Source organism: Artemia sp. Qi Xiang Cuo, chromosome 9 (assembly GCF_049724085.1).
Source record: "Artemia sp. Qi Xiang Cuo chromosome 9, ASM4972408v1, whole genome shotgun sequence".
Taxonomy (NCBI): domain Eukaryota; kingdom Metazoa; phylum Arthropoda; class Branchiopoda; order Anostraca; family Artemiidae; genus Artemia; species Artemia sp. Qi Xiang Cuo.
Window position 1 is genome coordinate 39,254,749 of NC_142802.1, and position 22,320 is coordinate 39,277,068.

At 34.8% G+C, this 22,320-nt stretch overlaps 1 protein-coding gene across 5 annotated transcripts in view; it reads left to right on the top strand.

The window, feature by feature from the left end:
• Gclc (glutamate--cysteine ligase) overlaps nt 1–22,320 on the top strand; it is a 104,031-nt gene that overhangs the window by 38,224 nt on the left and 43,487 nt on the right. For all 5 annotated transcript variants that reach the window (XM_089094537.1, XM_089094538.1, XM_089094540.1 and 2 more), the window contains exons 2-5: nt 4,585–4,775; nt 7,123–7,232; nt 13,888–14,073; nt 19,004–19,176. In XM_089094537.1, the coding sequence (XP_088950663.1) occupies nt 4,626–4,775; nt 7,123–7,232; nt 13,888–14,073; nt 19,004–19,176 (619 nt within the window). In that variant the 5' untranslated portion in view covers nt 4,585–4,625. The remainder of the gene's footprint in view (nt 1–4,584; nt 4,776–7,122; nt 7,233–13,887; nt 14,074–19,003; nt 19,177–22,320) is intronic.

Genomic DNA, 22,320 nt, shown 5'->3' on the forward strand with positions numbered 1-22,320 from the left:
ACGGATTGAATTCAAAAGTTCAAGAATGGCTAATAGGGAGGGGTGTTTTTTTTAAACTAAAGATGATATATGATATACAAACACATACAATTTAATGGCATAGCAAGTACATGAAACCTATTGTTTAGAATGTATTTGTAAGAACATATTAATATCACTGACTAGTTGGTCCAGATGGCTAACTCATAGTTCTTTTACCGTAGAAAATCTCAGTTCTCACTTTCGATTCCTACACCAGACAAATAACTCATAAACTCAATGGGTGTGGTCGAGCGTATTAATAGGATACTACTCATTTTCATTGAATTGCTAATATATGAGAGTTTTTGTCAATGTGTTTCTAAGAAGAATTTATTAACATCGACTTGTTAGTTCAGTTGACTAGCAGGTCAGTCCTTCATCATTAGGAGTCCCCAGTTCAAATCCTATACCAGTCAAATATTTCTGAAATCATTGCCGAAACTTACGAACATCTTAGATCATTATGCAATTTGTTTCGCAATAGCATCAAGACTACACCAGTCAAGTTGGGGGCATGGTTGACTAAGAGCTATTAATTCGTTTTTTATTGGTTTTTGTTTGATTTTTGAGTAGCCAAATGGGTATTAAAAAGGTTTTAGTAGTTTATTTGTGTGTTATAAAAGAAGGATTAGAATGACTTGCCTAAAGATATTGTAGGGGCACAGCTTTCTACTCCTCCTTGGTTTGTTTTCGGGTTGAGGGAAGGTTGGGAGGATGGAGGATGATGTATAGTTGATTGAGAATAATGTTTTATGAAAATTATTTGTCTATTATTAATGTATTTCCACGGTGAAAGGGGTGCCCTATGGCAGAAGGGCACCCTGCTAAACCGGAAGTGGTACTTTTTTGTGGTTTTGAATTTTGTGTTGTATACCTTGTCTTTGTCAATTATGTTTGGCTACCAAAATCGAAATTTCAAAAAATAAAAGTTGTTTTTAAATTAGTGTAGGTGACATTAAAGTTTGAAATTAAGTGAAAAAGATTTTTATGTCACCGAGAGGAGAGGAGGTGGGATTTAAAAAAATTTTAATTAAAAAAAAGGGCTATCGCATCATTGTCTAAAATATATAAGACAATACTAGTTCGTCAAATCCATAACCCATCACTACTCGATTTCTCAGGATTGTTCTGGATTTCAAAGGTTTGTTCTGGATTTCAAAGGTTTGTTCTGGATTTCTATATTAAAATTCTATTCTCAGCGCCTTTTAATATAACACATTTAAAATCCAACTTTATAAAATATGGATTTCCTATAAAATGTAAAAATGTTTCTTTTTTTAATTTATATGGAGTACTTTAATGTATTGAAACAATGTATGTAATGTATTTATTGATAAGAAAATCCTATTGTAGAGGTTGTGATGGCTTCAGTTATGTAGAAGATCAAAGGTCTAACAGAATTTCAATCCATACAAACAATAATAATCATTTTCGTCAAACCAATATTTTTTAGTAGTAAGCAATTGAGTAACTTTCGGCAAAACGGACCGTGCTGTATGTGATTCGGCAAAACCGCTTTAAGTAATATGCGATTCGGCAAAGGAGAACTGCAAAATACAGGCAGTTAGAGACGTCTTACAATAATGTTAATTAGATCATTCGAAAGAACTTTTTTTTACACAGCATAGTGTTTATAAATCAGTATTGACAAAAATTGTAATTTTCGGCAAAACCGCTTTCAGGCGACAAAAGATAGATGTTATAACCAAGTTCCAACTCCAGGAGTTTCTGTTAGAAAATGTAGATGACAACCCTGATATTGCATCCTTAAGGTTTCTTTACTTTTATTCATTAAGAAACAGCTATTTCGATATTATTATACTCACTTTCTTAGTCACTTAGCTCAAGCATATATCTTCTTAAATAGGAGCAACGTTGAGTTTCGGTCCAATTCCCCTTAAACTATTATCGAACCCTGAGGACCACCTTCAGACACATCTGATTTTAAGTCCTGACTAATGATAAAATATAATCCTTAACAAATGAGTAGCATGGACAAAATTCAGACTTAAGCTTTATTTTTTGAAAATAAGGATTGCTACCCTGATGTTGAGTCTCCAATGCATCCTTTTTTTTAGACCACGGCTAATAGGCCGTTGTTCCTTTTCTTATTATTCAGCTCAAGTGCGTACCTTTTTTAAGGAGGAGCATTGAGCTTAGGTCCAACTCAACAAAGCCAGGGCTTGAGTCCCCCCCCACCTCTAGTTTCAGACCTAACGGCTAGACTCCGACAAATTATAAAGAATTATATTAGAGTTTACGCAGCTCCTAGGTCTTAGAGACATTTTAGGATATTTGTTTTTTACTTGGTATTTTAATAATAACTCTTTAGGGTGTATTTGATTGTTGAACCTAGTTTTTTTTCGGATTTATTAATAATAGTTGTTTTGTTGATTGTCTTATATTTCGGAAAACTAGTGATTTCCAAGCAGTATTCCTCTGTGGCAACTTTTGTCTGAAGTTCAAGTATCAATTTTTTCTAGCTGATAACAAGACTCTTTAAGCAATGTTGTTGGCTACCTTAACCAATTTAGCAATATTCTATAGCTTTCCTTTGTACTATCAATAATTTAGGCAATTTCAAGGGTGTTAAAGAACACCCTGAAAAAACTGTCTCTTAAAAGTATTATCTCACAACTATGCTTCTCTAAAAAAAAAAAAAAAAAATCTAGGAAAGTAAGGTTTTATTACAAACTTTCAGTCTCCAAGTAATATTCATTAATTATAGGCTTTACTGTTCGTTCTTTACTTTAAAATAACCACCCTCACCCCCTCTATGCATACGGCCTTGCTGATGCCTTGAACTTTTTATTCATTAAATGAGCACGTTGCATTCTATTATTAAAAAGTCGAAACAGGAAAAAACCAATGGCTCTTTTTTAATTGGAATAGTAAGAGACGACCTGGCTACAACCTACGATTATGACGTCATTGATCAGTCTTTAACATGAAATATGCAGTTTTCCATAAAAAATTTGATTCTTTTTTAAAAATAATTTGTTTTAATTGCAAAAGATTGTTAAACCCACTAATTTCCTTTAAAAAGAGCCATTGAAAAGCTCTCTACGATGTTCCAGCGCCAAGCTATCTGTGGAAGAAAAAAAAAGAAGATGCCGTTTAGGCAGAATGCTGTAGCAGCTGTCTCTTTTCTTGATTTTCAAGCCAATATATTTCCCTTGCTGTTCAAGCCAAGGGGTAGAATGTTTCCTATATAGGGGTTTCGGACAAGGCGGTTCTAATGATGTACTTTCTGTTTTGATCTGACTCTATTTTTAGGAGTGGTCATTATGGGTCATTATATTTCTTAACATTGGACGTGATCGTTTCTTACTAGGTCGCTAGCTACTGCTGCAACCCGGATGATCCAAACAAATACTTTTACGTAACTTTAAAAGTCAAACTGAAAGAGCTTAGGGAACCGGGTATAAAATTAGAGTTTCACTTGCCCCTTAGCAAATTCTTACCCGAGCACTAACTGAAAAGCTCATAGTTTCGTATAGTTTGCAATAAAGCCAAAAAGAAGGAAAAAAATAACACTATCACACATTCCTGAAAGTTCCTTTCAATTAGGAAAGGGTCTGAAGCGCTAATCAGCACTATCTTCTAGTCAACGCTAGTCCAAACTTATTATTAGGGCTTGGGTTGAGTTGAGTCAAATAGGGCTTGGTTTGTTTGAGGGTTAAGTGGCATAAGGGTTGAGTTAAACGGAGGTTAATTTAAACCGGCATTCAGTTAAATGGGGTTGAGTTGCATAGGAGTTCAGTTGAACTAAGGTTGAGTTGTACGGAGGTCAAATTAAACGGGGGTTCAGTTGCACGAGAGTTCGGTTAAATGGGGCTGAGTTGTACGTCGGTTGAGTTGCACGGGGATCCAATTAAATGAGGGTTCAGTTACACTAGGGTTTGGTTGAATGGGGTTGAGTTCCACCCGTGTTCAGTTGCACTAGGGTTAAGTTAAATGGGATTCAGTTGCATTTCAGTTTAATGGGGTTCAGCTACCTATAAAGCTTTCAGCTTTCTATGAAACCGTTAAATAAAAAAACTGAAAGTAAGGAGCAACACTAAAACCTAAAAATGACAGAAATTATTCGGTATATGGGGGGGGGAGGACTGCCCCTTCATCAACCCTCGGTCTTTATGCTAAAATCTTAAAGTTCTTTAAAAATAGTTCTCATTCGAATCCATCAGCCCTTGTGTTTGAGCAGTACTAGTGAATTTTGACAAAAAGTCAAACTTTCGCGTAAAGAGCGAGGGGTTAAGGAAGAGGCAGCCCCCCTCATATACAGAATAATTTTTGTTCGTTTTAAGTTTTAATGTTGTTCCTTACTTTCAGTTGAAAAAACTTGATTTTTATAGTTGATTTTTGAACGTTTTTCAAATCATGCCAGGAAATCCTCTTCCCCTCTTCCCGTTGTTAAATCTTCCCGGATAATACTACATATGAACAATGGGCGAGTTACGTAACTTGCTGCCCTTGCTTCAGGGATTATTGGGGATCATGTAATCCCTAAAGTTATAGTTATTGGACTTTCCAACTGTGCTAAATAAATTTTTGTCTTTTTAGGATTCCTTGCTTCGTCAAATTTAGTTTATATTTGTGAAGTAATGGGGTTGTTGTCAATCGGTAGTCCTCTATCTTGGGAAGAAACAAAGAAGTTCGCATCTCATGTTCAACATCACGGCATTAAGCAGTTTATAAATATATACCATCGACTGAATGACAGAAAGTGTGATGTTTTGAAATGGGGAGATGAAGTAAGTCGGAAGTGTGAATGTGTTTTGAGTTTCTTTTATGCCAAACTTAAGGTTAATTTTAGCTTCCATGCAACGTAAATATTTAGTTTCTGTTTCTAGTTTGGTGCTAGTGTATTAATCCAGTCTCGATTTTACACTCAGAATATGTCGGCGAAAATAAGGAAGCTGCATCCCCCTCAATGCCCAAATTGAATGGCTCTATAACATTTGCCACCACTCTTTGTGTCATCAATTTCCTGTCATTGCCAAAAGTGTCATTACAAGTCTCATTTTTATTTTGTCATCAGAGAAAGTGTGATTTTTTTTTAACATCGAAAAAGTTTCAGTGGTTTTTTTTTCGTCATTGCAAAAAGTGTCATCCTTTTTTTTTTTTGTCGTCGGACAAAGTAGCATCTTTTTTCCGTTATTACAAAATTTTTTTTTTTTTGTCATCTGACACACCACCATTTTTTTTTTTTTTTTTTTGTCATCACAATAGTGCCATCGTTTTATGCTATACAATTAATAATTGCCGATATTTTCAATGATGAACATGGCTACCAGAGATGATCAAATCCATAGGAGAATGGATAAAAATGGATATAAACCTTCTAAAGACTATTCCGTCATTTGCACTTTACTGGAAACATAATACAATTTAAGCTGTTATTCTTTAATGAATGTACCATTGAAAAATGTAAAAATATTTTCATAAAAATCTTAAACATAAAATTGCTCGGATTCCTAGGAGTTATTATCATATTGTATTAAACATAGCCTATAGTTTGTTTTCATTAGTTCTTTCCAGTCATCTTGAAAATTATGGTAATTTTGTTTAATTTTCTATTTTTCGTTGATGTCTTGATACATTAAAACGCACTGTTGAAAATACCAATAGTTTTCAACAAAATGCAAATGATGCAAAAGCCTCTAGAATGTTTAGAGGGGGGCGGGCTTTAGCCCTACTCGTGCTAGTAGTAATTTTTGTCCGGTTGAAGCTTGACTTGGTTATTCGTTTTAATTTTTACGGATTTTAGGATTTATTTATTCAGATATAACACTATCTGTCATTTTTATGTTTGATGCGGTCATTTATTTGAAATTCTGTTCGTTTTCGGTTTCATTTATTCATTGATAGTAATTTCTGGGCGATTCGAGCTTGAATTGTTATTGGACATAAAGAAGAAAAAAAAATCCAAATTTAAAGTTTTAATAAAGTCGTGATCATAGTAATTTTAATTTAGCACTACAAATTTAACACTTTCCACTTGTGGGATGGATTAGCTTCCAAATCTGGTCAATTATTGTCTTCTCGCGAATAACGACCGGGTAGTGGACCTGTCTTGCAATTCCAAGAGTAGATTCAGTGGGGGGGGGGGATATGTTCTCCCTAGAATCTTTAATCCCCCCCACCCTTCTGGGTTTAATAAATATACCTCTTTTGGTGGCATTTTCATCGAAAATACCTTTTTTTGCATTTACGTTGAAGAATTGACAAATTTACCCTGTTTCTCCAATTTAAACCTGGTGAAAAATCTCTACCTTTTTCTACCCAACTCAGAGTCCTTCCACCAGGGGCGTCCCGAGGCTCATTTTATTAGGGGGGGGCGATCTTCGTAAGTTTTACCGGATCGCTAACTGATTTACGCCGAATTTTAGGCAGAAATCAAGAATTTTGCTAGATTTTGCCCGATTTTGCAAATTTTTTGCCGAAATTTGCGCCTTCGGCGAAAATTTTACTGAATGCCAAAAAATTTGGGGGGCGCGCCTCCCCCCTCCCGCGGAACGCCTCTGCCGTCCACTGTGGTCAAGTGGATCTTACCATCCCCGAAGGCACATTTATTGGACTTTCCTACTATTCTGAGCCAAATAGCTGTCTCGAAACTTATGACCCGATTGTAACTAGGGTATGTGTGGGCAAATAGAGTGCTGGTGGTTTAATGGATCACCGGCCAAATGAGTACCTCCATTCCCACATGTTCTAATTCCTCTCATGATTAACATTTCTACTAAAAACAACCTTTTTTACTAAACCGTATATGCGAAGAATGTGCCTGTTGTATAATATGGAGCAGCTTGGATCAAATCCTCAACGAAAGCGTATTTGTAGACTTGACCTCTAGTCACTTTCCGCCCTGAGAAACAACATTATAGCCACCCCTTCTGTATGGAGTGACCAAAAAAAAAATACATAGAAATCCAATCAATATCAACTAAAACTAAAGAAAAGAAATTATTTAAACTAAACAATAATAATAGATCATTCGATATCATCACAATTAGCCTCTTTGAAACTAATATTATTGACATTACAAAGGATTGATTCCGCTTCTTTACGACTCTTTTTTTAAATTTCTATTGTTTCTAGATAGAATATATGATCCTGAACCTTAACAAAGAGGCTAAGATAGCTCGATTGTCTCTCAGAGGTTGCGACATTCTTGAAGAATTACAAACTAAGGAGTCACAAGACGAAAAGTAAGCGTAACCAAATGTTTCTTTGTTTTCTAACTAATATTTATTTTTGATTAAGGACCCATCCAAGCTAAGCAGCTATCAGCAGCTTCCTCACATAGTATTGGTGATGTAAAGTACAAGAAGACATTCTTTAAGTTTAACCTTTCAGATTAAGCACAAGTTTTGTTACTATTACCGCTATCGGTTGGTATTATCATTATTCAATGTTTTCTGACACGGGGAGGGGGATACTCCCTAATATTGAGGAAGGGTATTAAAGATAACAATAAATGCTATTTGATTGAATATTTTACAGTCTTTTTATGCCTACATAGCATCCTTTTGGGAAGGAAAGAGGAATGAGGTTGCAAAAACTATAACAATAAATATGATTTATTGCTGAAATTTTGAAGGGTTTACCCCCCTCCCACCCTCCAAATGAGCTGCATAGCAATGAGTAATTTTGTCTTTGAGGTGGAGCTGTGTTAGAGCGGGCTGAACTTATCCTGGTGGAAGATATGAGCAATTATTGTTGATTAGAGAAAATTGCGTAGCCATGCTTTCAATATGGAAGGGCTCAAACCAGGAAAGGTATATGTTTATAGCCAATATATGCTCAAATAGTAATTTTCAGAAGCATTTTTTAGGGGGGGGGGCAGAACCTGCCACTGCCTACGCCAGTAGTGTAGCCAGGAAGAGGGGATTGGAGCCATCAAAAATGTGCTGGACTTCTCCCGACGTTGGTCCCGATCGGGTGACAACTCCATAGTACAATAATAACAACTTAGGCTGGTAACTGCTTTGCAGAAGGAGTTTAGTTGGATCTAAACAGACAAACAAATGAATAATCAAGTAAATTTAAAATGAACATAAATTACCACAACGAAAAGCTGGGCTACTGCTCCTCTAAACTCTCTGACGGCCAGAGTGTTGTTTGCTGTTTAGTGATAATTAAATAAAAAACTAGTTTTTTTAACTGAAAGTAAGGAGCGACATTCAAACTAAAAACGAACCGAAATTATTCCGTATATGAAAGGGGCTGTCCCCGCCTCAACGCCGCGCTCTTTGCGCTAAAGTTTTTTTTTTTTTTTTAAATAAAGTTTTGAGACAGAGTCAAACTTTAGCGTAAAGAGCGAGGCGTCGAGGAGGGGACAGCCCCTTTCATATACGGAATAATTTCTGTTCGTTTTTAGTTTTAATGTCGCTCCTTATTTTCAGTTAAAAAAAAACTTCTTTTTAATTTAATTTCTGAACGTTTTTGAATTAATGCAGCTTTGATTTTGGCTCACCGTACATGAATAATTAAAACTTAATTTGCATATTAATTTTAATTTTTTTTTTTTTGCTTACGTCAGAAATTTTGTTCTGACGTAACTTACGAATTATTTATGTATCGAACTTCTATATTCGTATCTTTTTATTGCGTATATTAGGGAGTTCGCCCTCCTAGTCTATACCTCGCCTTTTACGCTAAAGTTCGGATTTTGTTCGAGTCACAAAACCTTGAGTCACAAAGGCCGGTTAATTAGAATAGATAGCAGTTTTGAAAGTACTAAAAAAAAACTTTAGCGTAGAAAGTAAGATATTGCCACGGGGACAAGCCCCCTCATATACGCAACAGTTTCTAGTCGTTTTAAGTTTCAGTGTTGTTCCTTACTTTCAGTTGAATTTTTTTTTTCTGATCGTTTTTTAAATAATGCTAGGAAATCCGGCGCCCCCTTCATAGGAAAGTCCTTTCTCCCAAAGAAACATCCTCCATGGAAAGATCCTACCCCGTGACCCCTTACTCATACCCCCCCCCCAGCCAGAAAAAAATCCCTCCTGAAAACGTCTGTATACTTCCCAATAACCAATACTATGTGTAAACAATGGGAAAAGTTCATGACTTGCAGGCCTTTCCCCATGAACTATGGGGTATTAAGTCATCCTCAAAGACATATTTATTAGATTTTCGACTATGCTGAACAAAATGGCTATCTCTAAATTTTGATTGGGTGACTATGGGAGAAAAATGGGCATGGGAGGGGGCCAAGTTGCCGTCCAATTTTTTGGTCACTTAAAAAGGACACTAGAACTTTTAATTTCCGTTTGAATGAACCCTCTCACGATATTCTAGGACTACTGGATCCATACGATCACCCCTGGGGGAAAAAACAAATAAACACGCATCCATGATCTTTCTTCTGGAAAAAAAAATACAAAATTCCACATTTTTGCAGATAGGAGCTTGAAACTTCTACATTAGGGTTCTCTGATACGCTGAATCTGATGGTGCGAGTTTAAAGTGTTATGACTTTTAGGGGCTGTTTCCCTCTGTTTTCGAAAATAAGGCAAATATTCTCAGGTGCGTAACTTTTTAAGGGTAAAAATAAACTTGATGAAACTTATATATTTGAAATCAGCATAAAATTCTGATTCTATTTATGTATCTACTGGTATCAAAATTCCGGTTTTTAGAGTTTCGGTTACTACTGAGCGGGGTCACTCCTTACTTACAGTTGCTTACCACGAACTGTTTGATCATATGCATATTGAACAGAGTGGCTTTGTTTGTCAAAACATCAACAATCAAAAAGAGAATTGCGATCAGGTTTGCACCAAAGGCAAGAATGCTTATTAGAGTAATAACATCTATGACTCAGTCTGATTTTACTATTTTTAAAGGATGCTTGTCATCAATTCTTTTTCTATTAATCTTATTTCAAACACAAATATAGAAGGTTGATGCCACAATAAACTTTGGAAGGGAATATTGGTAATTTTTGAACCAATCTGTTTGGTTTGTTGTCAAAAATTTACGAATCAATAAATCGTTTAGCAATTCATTTTTCTATATATTTTAAAAGAATCAAGAAGGGATTACATACGTTTGAATGAATACGTTTTCTGTTTTTTAAGTTTTAATGTTGCTCCTTCAATTCAGTTGAAAAAACGTGTTTTTATTTAATAAAAAACAATGACGATAAACTTAAATCTGCTCCCGTTTTTCTAGACCCTATTCCAAACTAGGCTAAATGTTAGGTTAACAAATTAAACTCTTTCGTGAAACGATTTCTATTAATAGCAAGTTGGACAAACCTGTTTCAAATGTTGTCAAACAAGCAAACCCATCACTATCATTGCTTGAACTTCAAAATAACTTTGATTGTCCAAAGATGCATTCCTACTGTGTTTACTTATCATATGCCAGGCTGTTATTTGGAAGTGCATGTCTGGTCTGGCATTCAATACTTTCAAGTTACCTTAGCTACAAAATTAAGTTGGTCCGAAAGTGCTCACTCAGAATCATTTACAAAGAGAATAAAATTATATACTCCTTTAAGCTGCACGCATTAACGCCTTGAAAGAATTAAGAGATTTGCTTGTGTTTTGCCAAGTCCACCATTTCCAACACTCGCACTGAGGACGTTTTTCCGAATTTCACAACTGCAATAGCTGAAGACTCCCCCGCTTAGTCTTTACACCAATCCCAACTTACTCTCCAATTCGTATTGTTACCGAGATTTAAAAGAAAAAATTTCATCACCTTATTACTGAGCACCTTAATAATTCTTGATACATATCTTTAACAAAAAAAAATCGTCGCTTATTTTTGTAGTAGATGATGCATTGTCAAAATTAGTATTCCCCCCCCCCTCCCCCTTATATTGCCATTTTCGTTTTCTGCCTGCTTGTGATATTTCATTGGCTCTATTTTTTTTACTGTGGTGTTTCAAGTTTTGGGCTCTATTTTTAATCTAGTTTCTTTTACTCAATCCTTATTTTACTTATCAATATTTCTGATTTTTCCTCTCATTCTCAATGATTTCGGCACGTATTTGTCTTTTGATTCGCAACACAAATTTATTATTGATGTGGAACGCAAATTCAGATATTTTTTTAGCTTCTGATAGTCGCTTATCAACAAAATTGTTTTTTTAATCACTGTTTTTAGTAATCTTCTGCAGTATCTGCTGGATGATTCCCTCTTCGACATTGTTTCCGTTTGTCTAGGGCAGTGGTTCCTAAAATTCACTGGGTTCCGACCCATCTAATAAAAATTTCTAATCTTGGGATTCACCTTTTTGCTGAAAATTTTTTGATACAAGCGTTACCAATATGAATGAAAGACTTAAAATAAGAAAAACGACCTAAATAATTGTTTTATTTCTTAAATAACTACACCTTGAGACTTAAAACGAACAAGAATTATTGCTTCGCAGTTTATATATCTGCAAAACGTGTTCAAATAACCTGACTTAACCTTCCCTATATTTATAGAATTCCAAAAAAACTAGCGCTTTAGTGAAAACACAAAATCGACGCAACAAAACAAAATTAGGGGCAGAATCCTTAATTAGCCTGCAGAAAATCTAAGACTAATTTTCAAGGATCTCAATAGTCTTTTACCAGTCGTGAAACAAAATTATGTTTGCATACAACTTTAATTCTCTAGAAAAATTGAGTAAGTTCAGTCTTCAGTAAAGCGCTAGTTTTTTAGAATTCTGGAGATATAGGGAACTGTCACAAGTCAGTTATATTTGCACCAGTTTTTCAAAAATATGTTACACAGACTGCGAAGCAATTATTTTGTCTGTTTTAAGTTTCAACTTCGCTCTTTACTACTAACAGAAAACTCAGTTTTTTTAAGTAATTTCTGTTCGTTTTAAGGTTTTAAAATAATAAACAACAAACCTTACAAAATGATCTTTGTTTAACTCTGGCGAAGGAATTAAAGCAGTCAACACAAGTTTTTGTTAAAAAGGGCATTAAATATAGATTTTACTTCCCACCTCTCTTTAAAATTTCCTTTTTGAAAAATCAGTCATTTTGTCTGATAAAGAGTCCAAGGGGTATATTATCCTTAGTATCTATTAGGAGTTGCAGGTAAAAATTCAAAACTATATATAAAGTACTGTCCTGTATGAATCTACAGAGATTTTTGGGAACCGAAGGCTATAGAAAGAATTTTAGAAGTGTAGTTGACATAATTTAAGGAAATTTATGTTATTAATATTGCAATTTTGCTGCCGCAATGCTGCAAAAAAAATTGAACTTCTGATAAGAAAGTATACTTTTGTTATTTTGCTTCTTGGACTTCAACGTTTTAGAGGACCTGATCGGTAAAAACATATTACCTTAAGATTTCAAGTTTATAAAGATGAAAATTTTCCAAATTCAGGAGGTAGCACCCTTCCTCTGCCCCCAAATTATTAACGTATGTGTAATGTTAAAACAGTGGCCAATTCATGCACACCTTGACGGGAGGGGGGGGGGGGAGTAAAACCCTAATTGTGAAATTTTCGTATGGTTATATATTTCACGCTCCTACGATGTTGCGGTGCTCTGTCAGCGCCAGGAAAGAAAGAAACACATCAAGGTTTCAAGCTCTTTTTTGAAATTCTCGAAAATATGTGAGTGTTTCACCTTTATGTGAGTGCTTCACCTTTACTGTTACTGTAGATCATTAATAGTATTTATCAGTATTCCTGAATAAGTTTTGAATGTGAATGAAAACATTTTTTCTTAAGCCAGTTTATTTTTCGAAATTCGTTTTTTTCATTTTCACTTACCAAGGAGAATGAGAGGGTGGAATTCAAGACCAAGATTTTAAGCATCCAGTTACGGATTTCGGCCGTGGATATTTCAGTGGTACCCGACACTGGAATTCACACTTTTTGGTGGTGTATGCTGATAGTGATGAGAAAAAAAAATTGTGCTAAGCATATAGAGATGTTAGTATTAGCTTTCAAATGAGCTCTTAGAAATACACATCAGCGTTTCAAGCTCTTTTTCGAAATTTCTGCTAAATTGTATTCTCAATTGTAATTAACTTTTGTTGTGAAGATAATAAGATAGATAATAGTTGTTGTTCCGCAATCAAACTTTTATGAATATCTTTTTTTTTCGTTTATTTTTTTCAGAACGTGTTTTGTAGTTTTCGCTTACTAAAAGGGGCTAAGAGGGGGTGTTTACAGAAAGGGAAGTTGTAAACCTTCAGTTAAGGGTTTTCAACCATGGGGATTGTAATGGTACCTTTTTATGCTTTTCAGCCTTTAGACTCTAAAAATGGCACAAAAAAGAGCGTTTTTTGTGTTCAGCGTTTTATGATGGCGTTATTAAGAAAATTTTGTAATAAATAAAGTACATAGGTATGATCAAGAACTTTCGTTGAAGGACAAGCTTAGCTATTTGTATAACGTTAACTAGCAACATTAATATGAATTGAGATTTTCTTTAGTTTCTTGTAACTCATCTGCAAGTCATGGTTTTAAATTATTAGTGGTAGCTTGAACCCGAAGAACCGTATGGACATGCTTTTTATCCATGAAAGTTGCTCAACTGACCCATATATCCCAGTTTTCAAGAAGAATTTTAGTTATTCGTTACAAGTGGTTTAACGAAGCCACAATAAGAAATTAAGACTGGCTTTGAGGTCATGGCTCTTAACCCACGAATTGTGAGTTAAAAAACATTGTTTAGGACCACAAAAGCGAGAGAAAATTGTGCTTTTTCCATGAAAATCGGCCAATAATTTTATTATTTGACCTTCTTCAAACTTGTCAATCAATAGTGTATCATACTTATAAGGTATTAACTATCAAACTTACAATGTGCACCTAAGGCTTTTTTGGTTTATTAGAGCGCACCATCAAGTAGTATTTTTAATGCATTAATGAGAGTTTTATTTTACCAGTGGAATACAGTCAACTTGGCATCCAGAATATGCGTCGTACATGGTTGAAGGAACTCCTGGAAAACCTTATGGGGGACTTCTGTCGCACTTCAATGTAGTTGAGGCGAATATGATCAAACGCCGTGAAGAGGTGCGAAAGTGTTTGACTGATGGTGAAACACTTGCTACACTAACTAGCTTTCCAAGGCAATTTTCCTTTTATTTCATCAAATCTTCCATTTCATTTTCCTTTTATTTATTTCATCGTCTCTATATGTGTGTTTCATCTCCGTGTGGGTGTCGCCTCTGTGTGTGAGTCGTCTCTGTGTTTATGTCGTATTTATAGATATTCTTAGTTAGTAATTTATTAAGTGTCTCACACTTCTTTATACCTTTATAAGGATTTTGAATATTTCCACAACTATTCTTGTTGTGGAATAGTTGATAAATATTTTCTTATTCTTTAGATTTCTGTCTATATAAATTCTTTCGGAGTATATTGTGATGGTGCATGTCTTGATGGTGTACCATAAATGGTGCATAGGATGTCAAATTACCGTTTCTTTTGCTGGATCTTCTTTCCGGGACAGGTAGCAAGCTTGTCGCTTAACCTTGCAGTAGTTGGGATCCAACCCTGAGTCCTGTATTGCCAAGCATATCATTAATATGCTGTTACATCGGGGAAAAATATATATATATATATATATATATATATATATATATATATATATATATATATATATATATATATATATATATATATATATATATATCATACTAGGCCCCGCAATCGACAGGCGCGTATCTTTTTGATTATCTAATTACGTATTAGCATAATCATCGCGTTGTTCTTTAGTCTTAAGTCTTGAGGTGTGAAATCAATAATTTTAGCTGAATTAAGAAATTGTGGGGTAAATTCAATTCCTCCTTCCTGTTAATGTATCAAAGAATCATCCTTTTCATATGATTTGTTTTCTCCTGGGATTCGTTGTGATTCTCACTGTTGCTTTTCTTCTAGCCATAGATTTTTTTTATGATTGGATGTGATCATCCCTGTCGCGTTTCTTTTAGACGTAGATTTCTTTTTCCATTATTTTCATTAGGGATTCGTTGCGGTGCTTTTTGTCTTGTAAAACAAGCGATCTGCGTCTTCTAGCTGCAGATCTCGTTGCGCTTCATTTTCGTGCATCATTGCCTCAGACATTTTCCCAACCCTTTTGCTTTAGCTGTTCGGTTTCATTAAAAATAATATGTAATTGCATGACGTTATAGATACAAAAAAAAAAAAAAACTCGCTCCCAGCTTTTCCCCGGTTGTTATATTTCTGCTTTAATTGCGTTGTTATATCATTTAGTAACAATCAACGATGTTCCAATGCCTATGCTCTCTGAAATATTTAGATTACGCATTGGCATACTTATCGTCATAGGGATACAAATGAGCAATTTTAGTTGAATTAAGAAATTCTGGCGTGAATTCATTTCCGCCTTTCTGTTTATCCTTTACAGACGCTAAAATAACACGTACCTTATTCCATTGTAATTTCTGAAATATCTAAATTACGGAATAGCATATTATTGTGTTGTTCTTTAGCTTAAGTCACATTTTCATTTGTAGTTCAATGGGATTTTTGCTGTTTATTGTTCTATACTTTTTTCTTTAGCTGTTCAAAGTCAATTGTCATCTTGTGTAATTTTGCACTTGTCATAGATACTAAAAAGCAATTCCTGTTTATCCGTCAAAGACTCATAAATGCTAAACTAACACGTTCCTTCATTCCATTGAAATTTTACTTTGCCTTCAAACTGCAGATTTTGTTGTGCAATATTTTCGTTTACAATTCAATGTGATTTTTGCTACTTCTTGTCCCATACTTTGTCTTTGGCTGTTTGGAGTCATTTGTCATCTTTTATAATTTTGCATGCGTCATAGATACTAAAAAGATACGGTCACTCCTGGGGAAAAATGATATTTTTGCCCTTTGAATGTATATAAATGTGACGTAACTCACAATTTTTTCTGGCATGAATTCTGTCCTCTTTCCTGTTTACTCTTCACAGATGCCAAAATGCATGTGTCAATTCGTTTTCTTTTTCCTCTGTATCATAAAGTAACATGTTTCTTCATTCTAGTGTGAAAAATCAGCAATAAATGAATTTATTAATTCTGGCGTGAATTTAATTTGCTTCTTCCTGTTTATCCTTCACAGATTCGCTCACGTTCAAATAACACGTTCCTTCGTTCCATTGTAATTCTGCTTTGTCATCTAACAATATGTTTTGTTGTACAACGTTTTCTTTTGCAATTCAATGTGATTTTTTCTGTTTCTTTGTCCATGCGTTTTACTTTAGCTGTTCAGAGTCATTTGTCATCTTATGTAATTTTGAAAAGCGAAACCGGTAAAGGCACTCTAGATGGCTTTTACCACACTTTATGTAAAATTACCTGCACTATAGGTGTACCTCTACATTTAACTGTATAAGATTTACTTCGCTTATATAAAGGGATGAGTTGCTCTAGATTTACGTCCTTTATGCTACACTTTAAAATACTGGTGAAACTGTAGAACTGTGTGTGGTAAAGGAAATTTTTTTTAAGTAATCATGAAGGCACGAAACCAAACCTGAAACTGGATATGACAGTTCTGATGCAAACATATATATTATAAAATGTGTGCAGCTATATATGATAATTATTAAATAAGTCAAAAAATAGGTTCTGTTATAACGCTGTTCATTTAAATTGTTCATTTTAATTATTGAATAAGTCAAAAAATTGGTTCTGTTATAACACCGTTAATTTAAATTGTTCATTTTAATTATTAAATAAGTCAAAAAATAGGTTCTGTTATAACACTGTTCATTTAAATTGTTCATTTTAATTATTAAATAAGTCAAAAAATAGGTTATGTTATAACACCGTTCATTTAAATGTGTATAAATTCGAAACATATGTAGCAACATTCAGGTGCTTTATTAAACGAGAATTAAATATATCCACATTTATTTTTGAATCTCTGATTTGCTGTAAAAGTAACACGGGCGAATTAAAAAGAAAAGAAAAAAAGAAATGTAGCCTACATTTTTTTTTGTAACAAAATAATTACCTTTAATACATTATAGAGAACCATCAAACAGTTCGTGGTAGGAGCGACTCGGCCCAATAGTAACGAAACCTATAAAAAAAATTAATTTCTATAACAATGAATACATCAAGAGAATTTACTTTTTATTTTGATTACAAATGTATGCAATTCATTAATTTCAGTGTTACGATTTAAGTGCTATGAGCCTTATAAAGTTTGCCTGATTTTCGAAAAAGGGGGAAATACACCCAAGAAAAAATCGAGCTATCCTAGTGAAAATCACACCATTAGATTCAGCGTATCAGAAAACCCTAATTCAGAGGTTTCAATCTCCTGTCTGCAAAAATGTGGAATTGTGCATGTTTTTTTTCCTTTCATAAGAAATATCACGAATGCGCGTTCATTTGTGTTTTTTTAGGGGGTGATCATATTGAAGCAATGGACTTTTTGGAACGGAAATTAAAAGTTCTAGAGCCCTTTTAAGTGACCAAAAAGATTGTTTCCCAAAGAAGACCAAGCTGCAATCGACTGAAAACTATGAAAAATCAATCGATTAAAAGTATCAAAACTATATTTTGAGCTTCCCAGTTGCAGAGGAAGTAATGCCGTGTGGTATTGCATTCGTCCCTGAAATTTTACGTGGTTCGTGCAAGTTAAATGGTTAATATGGACATTTATCCTAATGCTTAATTTAACTAATTTTAGTCAGCTGATTTTTTATGAAAGTATGTTTAGTGATGTATAATTCCGCATTAGCTGTTCTCAAGGAGGATTGGTGTGTTATTTTGTAGGCTAGGAAGTTGGGGCAGACGCTTCAAAGAGTGCAGTTGAATGCTGAAATACCACAACTCTCATTGAGCCATCAGATAATTATAGAATGAGTTGGGGAAGGGGGGATTGCTATAGAATCCGTTTTGATTCCCGGAAAATAGGTGCAGAGGTGGAAAACGTGAGGTGGGACATCATGAACCTCGCTAGGAAATTTCTTATGAGGGGAGCGGATTGAGGGGGAGCTGTCCCCTTCTCGATCCCTCGCTCTTTACGCTAAATTTTGAATTGTGTCCCAAATCTTTAGGACCGACTGCTGAAACACAAGGGTCGTTGAGCTGGAATAAGAAGCTTTTCTAAAGCACTAAAAAACTTTGGCGTAAAGAGTGAGGTATTGAGGAGGGGGCAACCCCCCTAATATACGAAATAATAAGTATTCATAGGTCAATCTAGCAACAACAGTGATTAGGCCTATTATGTTTGAAAATGGTATATTTCTTTAATTTGTATTTATGTCCTATAAATAACAATTTGTGTCCTGTAAATAACAAGGCCTAGGCTGTTGTTTAAAGATGCGGCTATACTTTGGGCAATATGGTGATCTTGAACCGAGATCCGAAATATGAAATAAGCAGTGTTGTAACAAAAGAGTAGCTTTATTTGATTCCTATCCCTGATTCAGCATTTTTTCAAAATATAAATTCCACTTCCCAGGAATAAGAAGCTTTTATAAAGTATCAAAAACTTTAGCGTAACGAGCAAGGGATTGAGAAGGGGGCAGCCTTCCTCATATACGGCAGAATTTGTGTTCGTTCTAAGTTTTAATGTTGCTTCTTACTTTCAGTGGAAAAAACTTGTTATTGTTTTTTTTTTTTTTTTTTTATTTAATAAACTGTCGTTAATCAAACCCTGAAAACTTAAACAAAAAAGGAGGATTGGGTACGGTTCACTTGGTGCTAAGAAAGGAAATCAGTTGTTTTGGGGCACTCTAGGAGCTACTGAGACATCTCGGCGAACTTATGAACTAGAACTGGCTTTTTACTGCTCAATTATCAATTATCTCTACCAATAAATTTTAATTAAAATTAGGGAATCTGTACTTTGAAATGTGAAAAAAAAACTATTAGGATAAGCATGCTTTTGCCGAAATTGGGCTATTTTCTTTCAATTATTCCAGCAAGGTTATAATTTGGCTACTGATTTTTAGAAAAAATTTCCCTGATCAAAACCCAACTTATCATTAGTGAATAATTCAATTTTACCGTGATCATGTCTTTTTTATAGACTTGGCTGTCCCGAATTTACAGAGCCTGTGAGCAAGCCTACACCAGATAGAGGAGACACAAGGTCATTTTTTTTCCCAGATGATGCAATATACTCAAGGCATCCCAGGTTTAGGACTTTAACTAGAAATATCAGGGAACGACGGAAAGAAAAAGTTGCCATTAACATTCCTTGTAAGCACTAGAAACTTTTAGTATTGAATACTTGCACGTCTAGTAGATATAAAAGAGGTAATAACCATTTAAAGACGCTTTTTATGTGCTATTCTAGCCGAACGTTTCCTCCGTCTAAAAATCTGCAAGGAATTATATTCCATCAACACGAGGAAGCAGCATTAGAGGGAAAGAATTAGCAACGAAACATATTGGACTACAAAGTATGTCCCAGTTTATTGATTTGGATAAATGCATCAATTACGGAGTAATTGCAAATGATAAGGCTTGCTGGATTTGCTCCGAGCCTTTTAAAAGTACCGCAAAAATACTCACGGCTAACTCCAAATAAAGATACTATGATCTAATTGGCCGTTCATATAGATGCTATTGACAGGGGTCGTACAAAGGTCCCTATAGTCCCTATTTCTGTCACAATAGAATCATTAATGAAATAGTATAGTCTTATAAACATTAGGTGGCCGGTGTTTACACCGCAGACGATTACCCCCCCCCCCACGGAAAATACCTCTCCGAAAAATAACCCTCCAGAAAATATCACCCGTGAAAAATACCCCCACCCCGTAAAATACCAAATTTCAGAATTTTATTTGAGTTTAATATTTTTAATTTCCGCTGGGGGACAGAGTTTTGGTACTTGTATATTATGCGCCACTCATTCAAGTTTATGCTGTGTAAAACTTGAGGACAAACTAGCTTCTTCGTTAGTTTTTTTCAGCTGAGCGAGAGACAAGACAAAGACAATAAACAGAATATATATAATTTGGGCTATATATTTGCACATAAAGGGGGGGGGGGTTAAACTATTTAGACAGTTTGAAATCAGAAAACAATTCTTTCTAGGTATATGGCCACTAAAAATTACCGAAGAATTGCGAGGTATCTGGAAATGTTATCTAAAAAAAAAAAAAAAAAAAAAAAAAAAAAAAAAAAAAAAAGTAAATGTAATGTTTCATTTCAGTGTTGTTTTTTTTTTCCAAGTGTTAAGTGTTTTTTTTTTTACTTAAACACATAGAACCTAAACATTATGCCTTTACTAGCATAAGAAGAAAGGTCAGTAATTCAATGATCTATTTCAGTTTTTTTATATGTAATAAATAATTGAGACAAAAACTTTGGAAAGTAGTGAAAAATTGTTTCAAGTTAAATGAAAGTGATAGTTACTAGGGGTGGATTGTCACTAGTGATAAATCACTAGGGGTGGCAACCCTAAACTAAGGAAGATTTTTGGGATGCCGATTTTTTTTTTCGAGAAAATAGATTTTTTGGTAAATCCAAAAAATGTCGGCGACTAGTCCAAGCACTGGTATTTTCAGACAAAATCTGCCAACAAATTTCACTAGGCCAAGAAAACTGCCAAGTAGCATTGCTACTACGCTACCCCACTTTCCGCATGCCCCCCACTCCCCGCAATGTTCAAAAATATAGCCCAAATTTTATAAGTCCAATGCATTCTATCACCCTTCACTTGTCTTTGTATACTGTGAAACAGGTTTTGCGAGATCTAACCTAAGTGTATTTCTTGAGTGTGTTTCGCTTAATCAGAAAGCGCCGTCAAATACTTAGTATTTGATTATAATTCCTTTTTTTTGGAAGGTATACAATCCAGAGCATTGATTCATCATAACCAAATTAAAAAAAAAAAATTACAAATCTTTTTAAAATTGCCATATTTACTTTTGGACGTTAGCATCACTCTTTTTTAGAACCGTGTACCTGTAAACTGAACCAGCTGTAACAAAATAAATATCCAAAAAAGTCCATGGGAAATATATAACTTGAGTTATATACTTGAGTGTTAGGGAAGGGGAGTCAGGTTAAGAAAATTTTCAAAGGTGCTGCCTGCCAGTAGCAGAATTCGAAAGATTTCCAGAAGCTACTAAAGCTTTAAGCAGCATAACTTGTGTTCTGACAGTCTTTCTTTGAGCAAAAATTACTTTTATGTGTAAAAATGGTATTTTCAGATAAAATCTGCCAACAAATTTGAAAACTGCAAAGTAGCATTGCTACTTCGATACCCCACAGTTTGCACGGCGGCCCAATATTAATAATGACCTCACCACGCTTTACAAGAGCCTCGTTCGATTTATTTATACTAGTTAACTAATATGACAAATAAGTAGATTTTGCCGTTTTATTTGTAATTCATAGTTAACTTTGAACGTTTTATTTGACGAACGGTTTCTTAATTGACTAAAAAGTTAACGATGACACTACTATTAAGAATCCTATTAAGAATTATCTTTAAGCCGCGCGGAGGGCGAGGAGGTGTAGCCACTTAGTCAATTAAGTTTGACGAGTAAGATGGAAAAAGAAGCTGTACAGCTATGAAATTTTATTCAAAAAATAAAAATAAAATATCAACGTTTCATTCGCGTAACACTAGTACAGCCACTGGCCAGCAATTCGCCACTAAACTACTACGTTAGGTCTCGGCGCATCACTTTTCACACAATTTGATGCCCCAAAGACAAGTATGAGCTATTGAGAATACATGCGCAAGAAAAAAAAACATTTGAACGTCGGTTAAAATTTCTTGAGACAATTTTTCAACATAATGTTGAAACAAAAAAGTTTGTTTTGGTTGCAGAGTACTAAGTTTGTGTTATTCTGTTTTATAAGACTCGGTGGAGAAAAATCCGAATATTCGACCAGGGAGTGTGAAATCATAAAAGGGGAAAGTAAATGATTGGAGAAAAAGAACTACAGGTCCGGATATCTATTTTCAAGATGCCTGAAACTGTATTCCAAACAGGTAACAGCAAACCCAGGTTTTTCAGTAGCTTAAATACTTGGTCATTATTGGACTGCTCGAGAAGCTGCTATGGTAAAAAAAACAATGGGCCTGCTCGAGCAGCTGCTATGGTAAAAAGAATGCAGTAAAATAGACTGTTAGGACAGCAGCGACAAGACAGTCTTTATCAGCTGCTTAACTAAACAAGTTGGTCTGTATAGCGGTGTTTACCTTTTTCCATGAGCTTCCAAGGATTGTTGACTTATGGTTTCTGTGATGTTAAACGGAAGGTCACGACAGGTACTGTTTTTTGGTTTGCTAACCTAGTTACTGATTTGCCGTCCCCATCTGGTGCCTATTTCGGTCTTAGGAAGGTCCTAAGTCCCCTAATTTTGGACGTTGCTGACTGT